Source organism: Tachysurus fulvidraco, chromosome 10, assembly GCF_022655615.1.
Source record: "Tachysurus fulvidraco isolate hzauxx_2018 chromosome 10, HZAU_PFXX_2.0, whole genome shotgun sequence".
Classification (NCBI taxonomy): Eukaryota; Metazoa; Chordata; class Actinopteri; order Siluriformes; family Bagridae; genus Tachysurus; species Tachysurus fulvidraco.
The window spans coordinates 944,042-959,131 of NC_062527.1; the positions used below are offsets into that span (position 1 = coordinate 944,042).

At 41.5% G+C, this 15,090-nt stretch overlaps 1 protein-coding gene across 1 annotated transcript; it reads left to right on the forward strand.

Annotated features, from left to right (window-relative positions):
* The first annotated feature begins 7,739 nt into the window (after positions 1-7,739).
* On the forward strand, positions 7,740-14,939 carry LOC113639210 (hepatic triacylglycerol lipase). The gene is made up of 9 exons (XM_027140946.2): positions 7,740-8,001; positions 8,266-8,459; positions 8,660-8,839; positions 10,753-10,870; positions 11,679-11,912; positions 12,013-12,258; positions 13,244-13,358; positions 14,261-14,476; positions 14,713-14,939. Exons 1-9 carry the CDS (start codon positions 7,920-7,922, stop codon positions 14,900-14,902), a joined length of 1,575 nt encoding a protein of 524 aa, XP_026996747.2. The 5' UTR covers positions 7,740-7,919; the 3' UTR covers positions 14,903-14,939.
* The last annotated feature ends 151 nt before the right edge of the window (positions 14,940-15,090 follow it).

Sequence of the window (15,090 nt, forward strand, 5' to 3'; positions counted from 1 at the left end):
TATTATATCAAATACTTCCAGCCAAGTATTTATCAGCTGTATATTAAATAATCTGAAGTCTCAGTGGTCTCAGGTTATAGTGTCAGTGGCAGATTTTAGACATAGGGCAACTAACTGCCATGTAATGACGTGACTAGATATTATTAGTTCGACTGGCACGAGACGCAAGAGTAATAAATAATATCTCATTATAAAATGTATTATTATAATTTATTTCCTTTGTTGTATTTTAATGGTATGGATCAAAATCATCTATTAAATTAAATAACAAAAAAAAAGGTTAAAGGTCTCACGGAAGAACAACAGAGTAATTTTTTTTTAGAATATGTGAAATTTTATTACTCAGCTCTTATTTTGCATCCTTTCATTTAATAAGCGTCGCATTAGCCGTTAAAACAAAAAGTAAACAGCGGTAATAATGTATTATATGTAATTATTTATTTTTTTATGTATTATATATAATTATTTACTGGTTTGTTTTGTTACACATCAGGAGGTCATTTAAACCCGGCAGTGTCACTGGCTATGGTCATACTGGGTAAACTGAAGATCTGGAAATTTCCAGTTTACGTGATTGCACAACTACTGGGAGCGTTTGCTGGAGCCGCTGGAGTGTTTGGACTGTATTATGGTGAGAAGTGTTAGAGGAAAAAAAAAAAACATATACATGGAGTCCAACCCAAGGCTTTCAAATATTTCGAGTTAAATCTGATCACAGCTTTCCTGGCGGTACTCGGCTCAATGCTGCACGTTTTATAACGAATTAAATTAGAAATATAGTCAGATTTACTTTACATTAACTATTATAATATTACCCTAAATTAAATATAAGATTCTTAATCCTACTTCTGTTCGCCCATATTCAAGATATTTTCACTAGACATGTAAATGATGGTTGTACAAAATGCTAATAATAATATTTAAACTATTTATAATGATACGTGACGCTCGCCATTGAGTCCCGGTATCATCAGAGCGCTAATGTCAGTGCATAGCTGAATATTACCCGTGTTATAATATATGGGGGGGACACGGTGGTTTAGTGGTCAGCACGTTCGCCTCACACCTCCAAGGTCGGGGGTTCGATTCCCACCTCCGCCTTGTGTGTGTGGAGTTTGCATGTTCTCCCCGTGCCTCGGGGGTTTCCTCCGGGTACTCCGGTTTCCTCCCCCGGTCCAAAGACATGCATGGTAGGTTGATTGGCATCTCTGGAAAATTGTCCGTAGTGTGTGAGTGAATGAGAGTGTGTGTGTGCCCTGTGATGGGTTGGCACTCCGTCCAGGGTGTATCCTGCCTCGATGCCCAATGACGCCTGAGATAGGCACAGGCTCCCCGTGACCCGAGAAGTTCGGATAAGCGGTAGAAGATGAATGAATGAATGAATATAATATATGAATAATGTTTAATGACAAGTTAAATAAAGATAAACTCATTGCACTTTTCCCACAGATGCGTTTATGGAGTTCACCAGTGGAATTCTGTCAGTAACTGGGATTAACGCCACTGGACACATTTTTGCCTCTTACCCTGGAAGACATCTTACAATTCTTGGAGGGTTTGTGGACCAGGTATCTTTAGCAAATGCACATAATATATGTACTGTTATGCTATTCAGCAAAGATCCATCGTCTTCATCATCGTCGTCATTTTTTTTAACCCCAACCTTTCTGTTCTTATTAGCTAGAGTGAGTTACAACAGCAACTTTTTTTTTAAATAAAACAAAGTAATAATTATGCAGCATCTTAGTTTAATGACCGTTAAAGGCATGCCAGTCTATTTAGTTTAACCTCACTCTGGTCTACATGTGAGGTCTACACTTAGTAAACATGTCGCTCTGTGCATTATGTAATTCGGCTAATGTGCATTGATTGTCTTTTTTTTTTATTTGGAATCCATCCACCAATGAGTAGGTTTTGGATCCCAGTGACCTACTTCTGTGTGTTCTTACCCAAACACGAGTCTCCTAATTGTGTGTTACTGACCGAGCGAGCAGACAGGCAGATGCTACTTTAATAGGATATAACATAGTTACTTTAGGTCTCAAGGGAACGCTTTAAGAACCTAATTATGCTCAGAGAAGATGGTGCCTTGAAGTTAAATGCTAATCTAACACCAATCTGTGCATCAGATCAGTTTCACATGTGACAGGAAAATGATCAGTGTGCCTTCGGGATACAGGTGATTGGAACAGGCATGCTGGTGCTGTGTATCCTGGCTATAACCGATAGCAGGAATATTGGTGCTCCTAAAGGAGTGGAGCCTCTGGCCATTGGTCTGATCATCCTGGGCATCAGTGTGTCCATGGGCATGAACTCTGGATACCCTCTGAACCCTGCAAGAGACCTCGGACCACGGCTCTTCACTGCTATGGCCGGTTGGGGCATGGAGGTGTTCAGGTAGCGCTTTACGTTTTCCTTCGTGTCTGTCTTGGAGTGGGATTAAAATAAAATAAACTTCTGAGTGACAGCACTGTGCTGTCTTGAGATTTGATTAGTTTGTATTTTGCTTTAGCGATAATCTAAAATGATACAGTTTGGTATCGTCACACATTTCCTCCAAATTATCACATTAATTCATATAAAGTTTACCCTTGACTACCTTTAATCCACCCTCAACAATCTTAGCAAGTGACGGTATCTTGAATTCAGACAAACGTATCTGCAATTTCCTAGAAATTTATGCCTAAAGTTAAAATGAGCCGCCACTTCAACAAGAGATTTGATTTCTTGTAATTCTATTCATGTGAAATGCTGCATCAAGATACGTTAACTTCCTAAAATGTCATCTTTTCGCAGCGAAACTAAATTGTGCAGCTGTCTGCTTTTACACCTACACACTTACTGTATCTATGAGTTGCATAAGCGTAACGATTTACTTCATGCCTTCGTATAATTGTCTCTGATCAGCACTGCAGATCACTGGTGGTGGATCCCCGTGTTCGGGCCTTTGATAGGAGGCATCACCGGCGCTGTAGTGTACTTCTTGTTGATTGAGCTGCACCACACTGACCACTCTGAGAAATCCCAGCAAAAACCTGAGGAAGAGGAGGATGAAGAAGACGACGAGGACAGCAGCCTGAGGGACAAATATGAGATGATAACTATGGGCTGAACAGATATTCAGTGACTATAAAGCTTACTAATGAAGACAGATCGTATCCGTGCGCTTCCGCTAGCCCAGTATAGACTCACGACTCACACGTCTCACAAGTCTCTCGCTCGCGGTCTTTCGTTCGTTTGTTGTCAAGAAGCGACTAGAGACCGGGATTAACGTGAGAGTAGCTTGCTATTAAACAGATTAGATCTTTGTACGTCTTTACAGCTAACCTTGTTTCGGATGACGTTCGTGACGAGCTTAAAACCTCATGAGAATTTTAACTAAATCTATTGCAGTAAAAGCAAAGTATTTTTTTCCACACCATAAATACAGTAAACCTAGACAGATCATTGTAGCAGAATTATTAGGTCGGTCACTTATTATTTCATTATTTATTACTTTCTCTCTCTCTCTTTTTTTTTTTTTTTTTTTTTGTCTCCTCAAGACGGTTGTTGTAATGCTTAAAAAGGTCGATAAACATAGAAAATATAGAGAATTTCTTTCTACAAACTAGTACATAGTGACAAAACTAGATCTCCAGAGCGATCCCTGTTCCTGTTTATTACACGTCCTTATTCATCTATGGCGCTGAATTTTTGAAATTTTATAATAAAGCTCCTTCTGTCGAATCACGTATTTAAACCGTGTGATTTTCCGGAAAAAAAACAACAACAAAAAAAAAAAACTTTCACACTCATAAATCACTCAAAAGCTCTTCAGTCAATCACACATTCTCATATTAGCACTGGAGCAGTTGATCTCATCTGCTCTGTGGTTTGACACGAATTGCACCGAAAATGTTAATATATATTGATTGGTTTATTGATTAACAGAATAGTTCAGAGTTTTGCATCATTTAAGAATAATCATTTTTGAGAATACAGTGATGCCTCGAGATACGAGTGCTTTGACATACAAATTTTTTGAGACACGAGCTGTGATTCGACCAAATTTTTGTCTTGATATACGAACAAATTTTTGAGATCCGAGCAGCTTCCGCCGCCGCCGAAACAAATATCCCCAATAACCCCGTGTGCTCCGTTTTCCCTGCCTCAGCTTCCCGCGTCTCACTCGGTTAGTGTTTGTGTAGCACTTGTTTTCTTTGTTAACACTTGTGTAAAGCTGTGTTCGTATTTGTGCTTTTGTGCGAGTGAAAGACTTGGCGGCGCAGTACGAGCGGAATACATCGACAATATGTACGATTCTGAAGCAAAAGGAGTCGATTATGGGTGTAACGCCAGCCAAGGGCATTATAATCATTTCAAAGCTCCCTCCGGAGGCAAAAACCAGTGAAGAAAATCAAGCAAAATGAATGTAAAGAAAATTGTAGAAATTAAGTTCAGATAAGAGTTAAGAGAAGTTCGTTACAGTTCGTTCATTTCAGTGAAGTTTGGTTAAGTTCCATTTAAGTGTAAAGTAGCATTAAGTGTACAGCGAGTAATTGAACGAAAGTGAAAGTGTACACAAAACTCCTCCGCCTGTTTACTCCTCCCTCGACCTCCGTGCGCATCTTCCGTTAGCTCAAGTCGTCTGATCTCCAAGGTAAATAATCCACCTTTTTAACATTCTCTTTTATTACTGTGTTTTTTTTTACAATATTTGTCATTTATAAATACTTCCTGAACATTTTTCGTATTCAAAACACAAACAAAACGACTGGAGTGGAATTTTGCGAGCTGGAACGGATTAATGGGATTTCGATTCATTTAAACGGGGAAAATCGTTTTGAGATACGAGCAAAGTCACGGAACGAATTAGACTCGTATCTCGAGGCGTCGCTGTATATGAAATGGGAAAAGATGTGATTTCAGTGAACTTGTCGGTTTCTGCTTTTAGACGAGCTGATTTAAGGATTTCAGAATCCGCTGAACTTCTAACATAGTGGTCCCCAACCTTTTTTTGCCACAGACCGGTCAATGTTTGATTATGTTACCGCGGCCTGCTGGGGGGTGGGTGGTGGCGGCTATACAATTCACACAGATAGCATGTCGGACATGACGATAGGGATGTAAGTGCTGTGGTGACAATCTCAGGGTATTCCACCATGACTTTAATCCAGAACACCGGCAGAGTTTCTAACTTTCTAACGACGTCTGTTTCCTGCTCATTTTTGCTAACTTGTGGGTTAAATTTGAGCAAACACAATATACACGTACACCAAGCACTGTTAAACATGACAAAGTACCGGTGAACAGAGAGAAGAGCCATACACACCTTCTCTCTCCACCAAAGCTACAACACCACTGCCGCTCGCAGCCGCTCAGCTCCAGACGTCACCCAAAACCGGCCCGATATCACGATATTGTGCGCATGCGCGGTATCGGTGCGGCTTTAGGTGACGTCTCTCGTCTCTCAGTTAACCTCTCGTCCATGGAAAGTCGCACAAACCCGAGAGAAATACACCACAGTAAATAAAATGGGAATAATTTAAGGTTCCTTGGGCGGCCCGGTACCGTTTGGTCCACGGCCCGGGGGTTGGGGACCTCTGGTCTAAGACTTCTAAAACACATCCACTGCCCGGTGGTCCTACAGACCAAAACGTCTTTCGGTTCAGACGAGAATGGACAGAATGGTTTGAGAGCTGACATTAAGGCTAAAGTAACTTTAGTACAGTCGTGAGCAGAAATGATTAGAAAACTATTTGACTAAATCCATCAGCTAACTTTAGATTTCTATTCAGACAGTTTCGAGTCCTCTGACCTTTTCTTGCTGTGAGGAATCCTGTATAAATTCACGTCCACGGTAACGGCATACACGCCACAGATCGGTTGGATAGAGACGCATGAGGAAAATAGATATAGTGTATTATGTGTTTCCTCTTATCAGTGAAGCTGCTATCTGATTTGGGACCACGTTAAGAGATGATGTGGGTGGAGGTTCACTGAAGTGCTGGCGGACGTGACGAGGGACACGTGTGAATGTAGAGGAGAACAGAAGGCAGCTCTCCAGTAGCATCACTGAGTTCATTGAAAAGCCATTCAAAGCAAAGCCCTTCGTCCTGAAGACTCTCCGGTGTCACATCACTACTGTACATCAGTGATTCTAGGAAAGATTTCTCTGATAAATAATGTCATGTTTTTAATCTTTACATTTCACATACATAAAATAAATAATAACAAAGAATAAAGCATAATGGTATTAAACAACAACATACCTCAAAGTGCCAATGCTCTATTATACTTTATTACTCAAGAAGAAACCATTATTTTTATCACAGCGAAGTTCTTTACATATCCCAGCTTTGGAAGTTGGGGTCAGAGCACAGGGTCAGCCATAATACGGCTCCGCGGGAGCAGACAGGGTTAAGGGGCCTTGCTCAAGGGCCCAACAGAGCCTGCACTAGGGCTTAAACCGCAACCTTCTGAGCAATAGTCCAGAGCTTTAACCACTTGAGCCACCAATGCCAACAGAGAACAGGCAACGATTATTATATATATATTGTTTTAGTTAAAAAATTATGCCACACTTTTTATAGTTAAATGTAATGTTGTGGAACACCTACGAGATCCTTTAACAGCAGCTCCTGTAAACTGTAGATCCCTCACCAGCCTTTCTTTCTTCTCCCTCTAAAAGTTAACGAGACAAAAAACACAGTTTGGTATTTTTACCGACAGGTCGTTAAAAACAAAGCCCTCTGTCCTGGACATTCTATCGTGTCTGAAAACCTACCGTTACGGACGCCGACAACTTCCATAAAAGTTAAAAAATCGTCTCCAGCTGTTTATCAATGATTCTTTTTTTTCTTCTGATTATTATTTTAGATACCTCTGAATTGATCGACAGCCAGCACTATTGTCGTTAATGTTATTGACAATTAATCAACAACCTTCTGATCGATCAGAATCAAAGAAACCGAATCAACGGCGCTCGGATTTCTTCAAGAAATCGACGAGATTCACAACCGAGTGTTCAGAGAGGATCAGCGAATTATTAACTGACTCTAAACAAACAGCAGCCGGCGAGGGGGTCTAGCTAAGATGGTCTACAGTCGTGTGTGGGAGAAAGTAGTATTTTGGAGTTCAGCTTATGCTCTAGAGCAGCCGCGTCCGATCTGATCCACAGAGGGCCGGTGTGGGTGCAGGTTTTCATTCCAACCCAACCAAGCAGAAGCCTGGCTGCTCTAGGGGCTCAGAGTCAGTGTATACACAAGGGGTAGAAATAGCAGACCATACCAAACACACATGCTCTATTTCTTCAATAGAAACAGCTAGGAAAAATCTCACAGACTCCCAGTTTTACACTTCAAAAAAACCCACAACGTGTTCCGATAACCTTTTGCCGTCTCACGCTAGCGTTCGTTAAAACGTGACTAAGAATTCTGTGTCTGTTTCTGGTTTGAGTAAATAAAGTGTAAAAAAAGAACCTTCCTTTTTACGGATTATCACACAACCTTAAAACGGCGCTTCAAATAAACTCTGCATCTTTTTAAGGTTTTTATTAGAACCGGTGTAACGCTGATGATGGATAAAAACCTTTCCAGGTTTGAAGTGCAGCTGTTCATTTCAACCCAAAGCAGACAGCCATTGTCTGTCTCTCCTTTTTTTTTTCCTCCTTCGATACAGAGACCTCATGGTTTTTCCTCCCAGCTACAAAAATCCAGCCAATCAGAGAAGATAATCTCCTTTTCTTCAGCCTTGGGCTTTCCACACCACACCACACCACACCGCACCTCCCCACCTCTTTGTCAGGCTCCTTCTTTTCTCTGCAATAGGCACAACTTCCTTTTCTGAGTAACTCCACTAGTCGAGACAGGTCTGTGGATGTTTGTACAGTACATCAGTCAGTTCTTGGTAATGACGGTGACTTTGGAGTTACTGGAGCAATGATGAAGGCTGTAACTAGAATCTTCTCTTTTTTCCTCCTAATCCGTATGGAAGCGGCGACGGCCGAAGGAAATACTACAGGTATGTGAGACATTTAGCTTTCCTTCACAGGCTGATACACGGAGATGTTCCTCACTACAAAAAGAAACCGAAAGGGCTGAACACAAGTGCAAGGCCTTTCATGTCAAGGCTTTCTGCCGTTTCTCTTTAATTACATGTTATACATACTACGGCTTTTAAACCTATACTGTGGAAAAATCAAAAGGCTCTAGCAAAGAGGAAATTCCATGCGGTATAGAGACTGATTGAAGGTTTTGAAAATGTTCTATTTGGCTTTATTTTTAGAGCACGTCGGGGAACTTGCGCTGGAGAACGAGGTGATGGTGAAACCGGCGGTGGCGAAGACGACCTTTCACATGCATTTACGAGGCAGTCTATTTGAAGATACCTGTGCTATCGAACCATTTGAATCAGACACTCTCAGCACGTGCAACTACAACACAAGCGACCCTCTGGTCATCATTATTCATGGCTGGACGGTGAGGACGAATCTCAACCTTGATTTTACTTCTAACGCGTGACTGCTTTATGTTTCACATTCCTTACGTGTTTAGATAGATCAGGGAGAAGTTTCTGCTTCTCGACAGCTTCCCAGATCGCTACAGAAAGGTAGAAAGGAACTGGTAGAAAACACTATGCTCTTCACTGACCCCCCCGACCCCCCGTTTTCACTGTGCAGATCAGTGGGAAAATGGAAGAATGGGTGCTCAAGCTCGCCTCAGCCCTCAAGACCAGGCTAGAGCATGTGAACGTGCTGATCATTGACTGGAGACCTCTGGCTTTCCATCCATATCCAACTGCAGCTAAAAACGCAAGGCAGGTGGGACGGGATGTCGCAAATCTCCTGATGTGGCTTGAGGTAAGACACAACGTCATGTTATGGTCAATGAAAATTGCAAAGATAAATCGGTTTTGATGGACACCTCCACTTTGAACGACATTCTGTTGAAATATTTGGGATCTGTTTAACAATTCTGGTGCTTATTGTGTCGCTTTGTAGAAGCCAACATTCTGTTTTCCTATTTAAGCTTAGACAAAAATTTATCAACAGTAACTCCTCCTATAGCTTTCGAGCCACATGCACCAAATTCGGATATGTTGTAGTCCCTGGTCTGAAGTTTGTTGCTATTACTTGCTAAGCGATCCGAGTACCGGTACTTCTGGTACCGGGTCTCAGAATGGCCTTTTTTCCCCATAGACTCCCATTATAAAGTTTGAAGGTTTATAACTCGGCAAGCTTTCGAACTGTCTACACCAAACTCGGCCAGATCCTTTAGGGTGAGACTCTGAACAAAAGGTTTAAATTGGTGTACCCACTGGCCTTCCAGTTGTCCCGCAGCCCCGCCCCTAAAATATGCAAAATCAAAAAACGTTTTACAACACGGACATGTGACATATCAAAACACTCAGGTCAATGAGGGGAACTTCCTCAAGGGTGTTCTGATGACGTCACGTGATGTTTGCGAATACTTGCATCCTCAAAGCCAACATCAAAGTTTGTCCCGACGGACTTTACAAATCTAGTCTGTTGGTTGATGCTTAATTTTGGATATTTCTATAAAACAGAAGCTGCTGTTTTTTTACACTGATGTCACAGGGACATCTATCACAGTTATAATGTGTTTCAGAAGAGTAAGGATTTCAAACATACACTGTATGGCCAAAAGTATGTGGACACGTGAACATCACACCCATAGGCGGGTTGCCACAATGTTGGAAATACTCCATTGTCTAGAATGTCTCTGTATGCTGTAGCATTACTATTTCCCTTCAATGAAACAAAGAGATCCAAATGTGGTCCAGCTTTGCACATAGAAAGCTCCATGAAGAGAGGGTTAGTGGAAGAATGCGAGAACACTGAATGTACCCCAGAACTCCTCATAACATCAGTGTATGATCTCACTATGTGTATGATCTCACATTTACGGCATTTGGCAGATACCCTTATCCGAAGACAGACGTTTCTCTCATTAATACGACAGCAATCGAGTTTAACGGCCTTGCTCAGGGTCCACGGAGCAGCAGCATGGCGGTCCTGGGGTTCAAGCTTACAACCTTCTGATCAGTAGTCCAACACCTTAATGTTAATGATTAGATGAGTAAAAGTAATTATAACATCAAAGTGGGAATAAATATGAAAGTAAATGCTTAACAAGGTCATGTGTGTGTAATGGACAAATTTTGTCCATATAGTGTATCTTAAAAATAAATAACAACAAGCAGAAGACATGCATGGTAGGTTGATTGGCATCTCGGGAAAATTGTCCGTAGTGTGTGTGAGAGTGTGTGTGTGCCCTGTGATGGGTTGGCACTCCGTCCATGGTGTATCCTGCCTCGATGCCCGATGACGCCTGAGATAGGCAGAGGATCCCCGTGACCCGAGATGTTCGGATAAGCGGTAGGAAATGAATGAACGAATGAATGAAATCACACAAAAGTGCTCTCGTTAATAAGGCAGGTGAAATATCAGTATCAATTTGTCAAGTATAAAATATCATAATCCAGAGTTTAATCTTTAAACAAAAAATATACAAAGAACACAGAAAACAAATGTTACCTACTGTGTCATCCATCAAGAAATCTGCTAAATATTCAGTGGTGTTAAAACCTTCATCTCGGTGACAGAAGTCTACAGCATTAATCAGCCATCTGCTGCCTACACTGAAAAAGCGACTCCAGGAAACTTGTCACACTTGTTAAAACTAATGCTTTAACGTGCCTGATGCATGACAGCACCACCCTTAAGCAAGATTACCCTTCTCTTTTCAACAGGAGACCACCCAGCTCTCCATGGATAAAGTGCACCTGATCGGTTACAGTTTAGGAGCACACGCTGCCGGATTTGTAGGAAGCCATTTTCCGAAAGCCAAAAAGCTGGGCCGCATAACAGGTAGGGTTCTTTCCTCATGAGCTACGTTAAGTTCAGATCAGAAACGCTCTAAAGACGAGAAATCTTAAGTTAAACGTAAGCAAAAAGCCGTGCGGTCTAACGAGGTATCGACGATGAGCTATTATTTCCACATGAAAGGTCTATCCGTATCCAGACACATCTGTATACCACATGACGGCAGGCTGTGCGTGAGAAGTAGCAAGCTAACAATTTTCTAAGTATTCTATCACCAGCCTGAATGTAATGTATAGATTTCTATACTTTACTGATGAAAGCTCCTGAATAATTAATTAGTCAAGCATTTCAGCCTCGTGTCCATTTGCATGAAATGACTTCGGCCTTCCTAAATTGTATTGAGGTCGAGAAAAAAAAGGCTTCCAGTTCCAGATGTACCTCTTTAAACATTGTCCATTATGGAGGACAACAATAGTCTTCATTAAAAAAAAAAAAGAACCTCCCCCCACTTTCCCACACATGAGTGAAGACACTGAATAAAGGACCTGAATAAAGATGAGGGGTAAAAAGCAAACGTTGCCTTCTTTTTACGAAGGAGACACCAGAACTGTCGATTTGGGAACATGTAGTACTGTATGTGACAACACACACTTTAAAGCCATTGGATAAATACCCCAAATTACACTTTGGTTGTCAGCTCGGTGGTCCAGGGATTTTAACTCACAACCTTCCAATCAGTAGTCCATTGTCCTAAGCACTGTTTAACCAGTCCTCTGGCTTCAGATACTCAAACTGGTATATCACTATGACGTAATATGAGTGTATAACTATCTAACTGATTCCTTTTGGCCAGGTCTGGATCCTGCAGGTCCCAATTTTGAGGGAGTTCCTGCTTCTGACAGGTTGTCTCCTGATGATGCCAAGTTTGTAGATGCCATCCACACCTTTGCGAAATCCAGCATCGGGTTAGCATTGGGAATCCGGCAGACCGTCGGACATGTTGACTTCTACCCAAACGGAGGCTACTTCCAGCCTGGATGTCATATGGCAGACATATATAACAATGTCTACCAGTATGGTCTAGAAGGTAGAGCAGATCACAGAGAAGTGGGTCAAATATCCAGTAGTAGAGTATATACAACAACGTGATGGATTTTAACTGGATTTTAATTTTCTCTTCTCATCAGGTGTACCAAAGACTATCAAATGCGCTCACCAGCGGTCGGTCCACCTCTTCATCGAATCGCTGTTGAAACAGGACCAACGAATGATAGCTTACCGCTGTCGAGATGACCGTGCGTTCGACCAAGGCCTGTGTCTGGACTGCAGAAAGGATCGATGTAATACTCTGGGCTACGATGTTAGACAGGTGTACATCGGAGGCAATAGCAAAGGCTTCTATCTGAAGACCGGTCCTCAAACACCATATATGGGTCAGTGAGTTAACTCTAGATTTCCTGAGATTTTCATCTGTTAACGATTTTCTCTGGGTAAGATGTGGGAGCGTACACTATAAAGGAAGGCGAACTAATTCTAGTGAATTTTCAGGCTAGTATTTACTTTCTCAATAATAAAGAGTTTAAAATATACAGTGGTGCTTTCAATTTAAGTGGATGTTTAATATGTATGTTATACCTTTATAATCCATACATCGATCCATTCTCTACATCCTATACATCAGTGGGAACCTAGAGCCAATCCTAGGAGTCTATCATAGGGCACACAGTCACAACAAACAATTTAGAGATGCCGATCGGTCTACAGTGAATGTGTTTGGACCCTGAGGCACTGGAAGAACCCCCGACACTGGGGGTATGAGGCAAATATGCTAAACACTAGGCAAACTTTAAAATATTACTATAAAATATAATTAAAAAGGTACAAAAAGGGTCCCCGAGGATTAGTTAGGAAGCAGTACAGTGTTGGCTCAACTGGTTAAGGCTCTGGGTTGAGGATCGGGGTGGTTCAAGGCCCAGCTGCCCTTGAGCAAGGCCTTCAACCCTCCCTGCTCCAGGGGTGCTGTATCATAGCTGCCCCTGCACTCTGACCCCAACCTCCTCAGTTTGGGATATGTGAGGAAAATAATTCCACTGTGCTGTAATGTATATGTGGCCATAATAAAGGCTTCTATTCCCCCGTTCTATTCAGTACACTACTACAGTTTAGTACAATGTTTTCTTAGAGCATCTGCATTAGCATCTGTGGTACATAAAGTTACCATTAGGAATTTTAACATGTTTTAACTCACTTTTTGTTTTGGAAGCCAAAGGGTTGTAGTTGAACCTTCTCAATAAACAATTACGTGAAAAGCCTTTCGATTTCTTTAGTGTTTTGAACCGTGTGAGGTTTCCATGAAGACGGGTTGGTCGATGATGAAAGTTTTTGTGACACGTTTCTGCTTTTAATCCCTCCCCACAGCCTATCACTACCAGATTAAGGTGCTGCTGATGAATCTGATCGAGCAAGTCAAAGCCTCCATCTCCATTGCTCTTATTGGAAGTGAAGGAGAGAGTCAGTATACCCCCATTACTCTGTAAGTACATTCCAAGTCACCTGCTGTAACGTGTAATCGGTTATAAATTTGATTTATGAATGATTTCTGTACACTTTGGCATTTGCAGATTGAATGATTTATTTAAGTTCTGTATGGACATGTATGTGCTGTGATCTTCCAGCCAAAACAACACCTACTAAATTACAGTATCTTACTTGTCACTATTCTCAGATGAGTCTACACTTGTATACTGTAGGCAGCCTGCATTCCTGACTCCAGCTCCACAACTTATTATAGAACACAACATACATCAAACTTATCTACACTGACCTGAGCTGTGAGATCACTGCTAGTGTCACAATGACATCATTTCCTGTCCAGTGTCACCTAAATGAGGATGAGGTTCACTTCTGAATCTGGTTCCTCTTAAGGTTTCTTCCTCATATCATCTCAGGGAGATTTTCCTCACCACCGTCACCTCAGACTTGATCATTAGGCATAAATATTAGAGATAAATAGTAGAGCATGTAGAGGTGCAAATATAGCGTTTATTTAAAATAATATATTCATTTAAAGTAGTAATGACTACATCTTTAGCCCTGTCTTTCATGTGGCATCAGCATAGTGCATAAAATCTTGCAGCTACAGGTCAAGAGCTTCAGATAACCTTCACATCAAATATCAGAATGGGGAAAAGATGTGATCTCAATAAGGTTGACCATGATGTGTTTGAGACGATCACAGTATAAATGCATATCTGAACAATTATCTTATGGGGTGCATTCACGTCAACACCGACCTGAATTCCGACACCAAGAATTAAAGATGAGACTAAAGGACGACGTGGAGTCGTATGCAGCATTAACAGGGTGTTCCTAATAATGTGGCCAGGGCATGTACACTGTATATACACAGTAGATTACACTGACACTTTTGCCCAGGTCTCTGGAACATCCCGAGAACAAGACGTACTCATCTTTGGTCCCGGTCGGCTCAGTGCTGGGGGAGCTGCGAGCGGTGCGTTTACGCTTGGCAGGAGAGGCCTGGAGCAGCTGGTGGAGACGAGTCACAACCATCATGAGCCGCGGCGGAGGCTCCAACGAAACGGAGCTCATTGTGGCTAAAATACGACTCAAATCCGGCGAAAGCCAAGAGAAGTGAGTGTGAAATGTGGTCAGAGTGTGAAAAAAGGATAAATCATAGGTTACACCTTTCTATCTGCCATGAAATAAACTTTTTATGTCTTCCCTCTAGTGGCATGTTGCACTCACTGCAACCTTAAAGCTCTGCAGATTTTTGGATTATATGCAGTGACTTGGGAAGAAAAATGTTAATACTTGAATGCAGCGATCATTATTATAGATTCAATACAACACTTTTATTCTACTTTCAGGACATGGTTCTGTGATCAAACAGCAGCCGTCACACACCTCAAACCCTCACAAGAGCACGAGTTTGTCCGGTGTCAGTACGCCGCCAAGAGGAAGAGGAGCAGCAGAAATCTTCAAGAGACGAACATACACGGAAAGGAATCCGGCAAGCATTCAGACCGACTTAAGAGAGAGAAATCTGAAACAGATTAATAAAAATAAATAAATAAATAAATAAATAAAAAGTCAACGGCTAAAGCGTCCGGTTTAAAAGAAAAGCTTTGATGTTACGTTCTTCATTTCGATTGACCATTTTTATTAATGCATTTCAAGTACTCAAAATTACATCTCTTTGCACAATACGGTTTTGAAATGTTAAGTAAAAATGTTCAAAGTGAACA

What these genes read in the sequence shown, in the direction of transcription:
- LOC113639210 (XM_027140946.2), top strand. Translation starts at nt 7,920, where the DNA reads ATGATGAAGGCTGTAACTAGAATCTTCTCTTTTTTCCTCCTAATCCGT. An exon ending in ATCTCCTGATGTGGCTTGAG is followed by an intron (nt 8,840 to 10,752) that starts GTAAGACACAAC and finishes TCTTTTCAACAG; the next exon opens with GAGACCACCCAGCTCTCCAT. An exon ending in TCCTCAAACACCATATATGG is followed by an intron (nt 12,259 to 13,243) that starts GTCAGTGAGTTA and finishes CCCTCCCCACAG; the next exon opens with CCTATCACTACCAGATTAAG.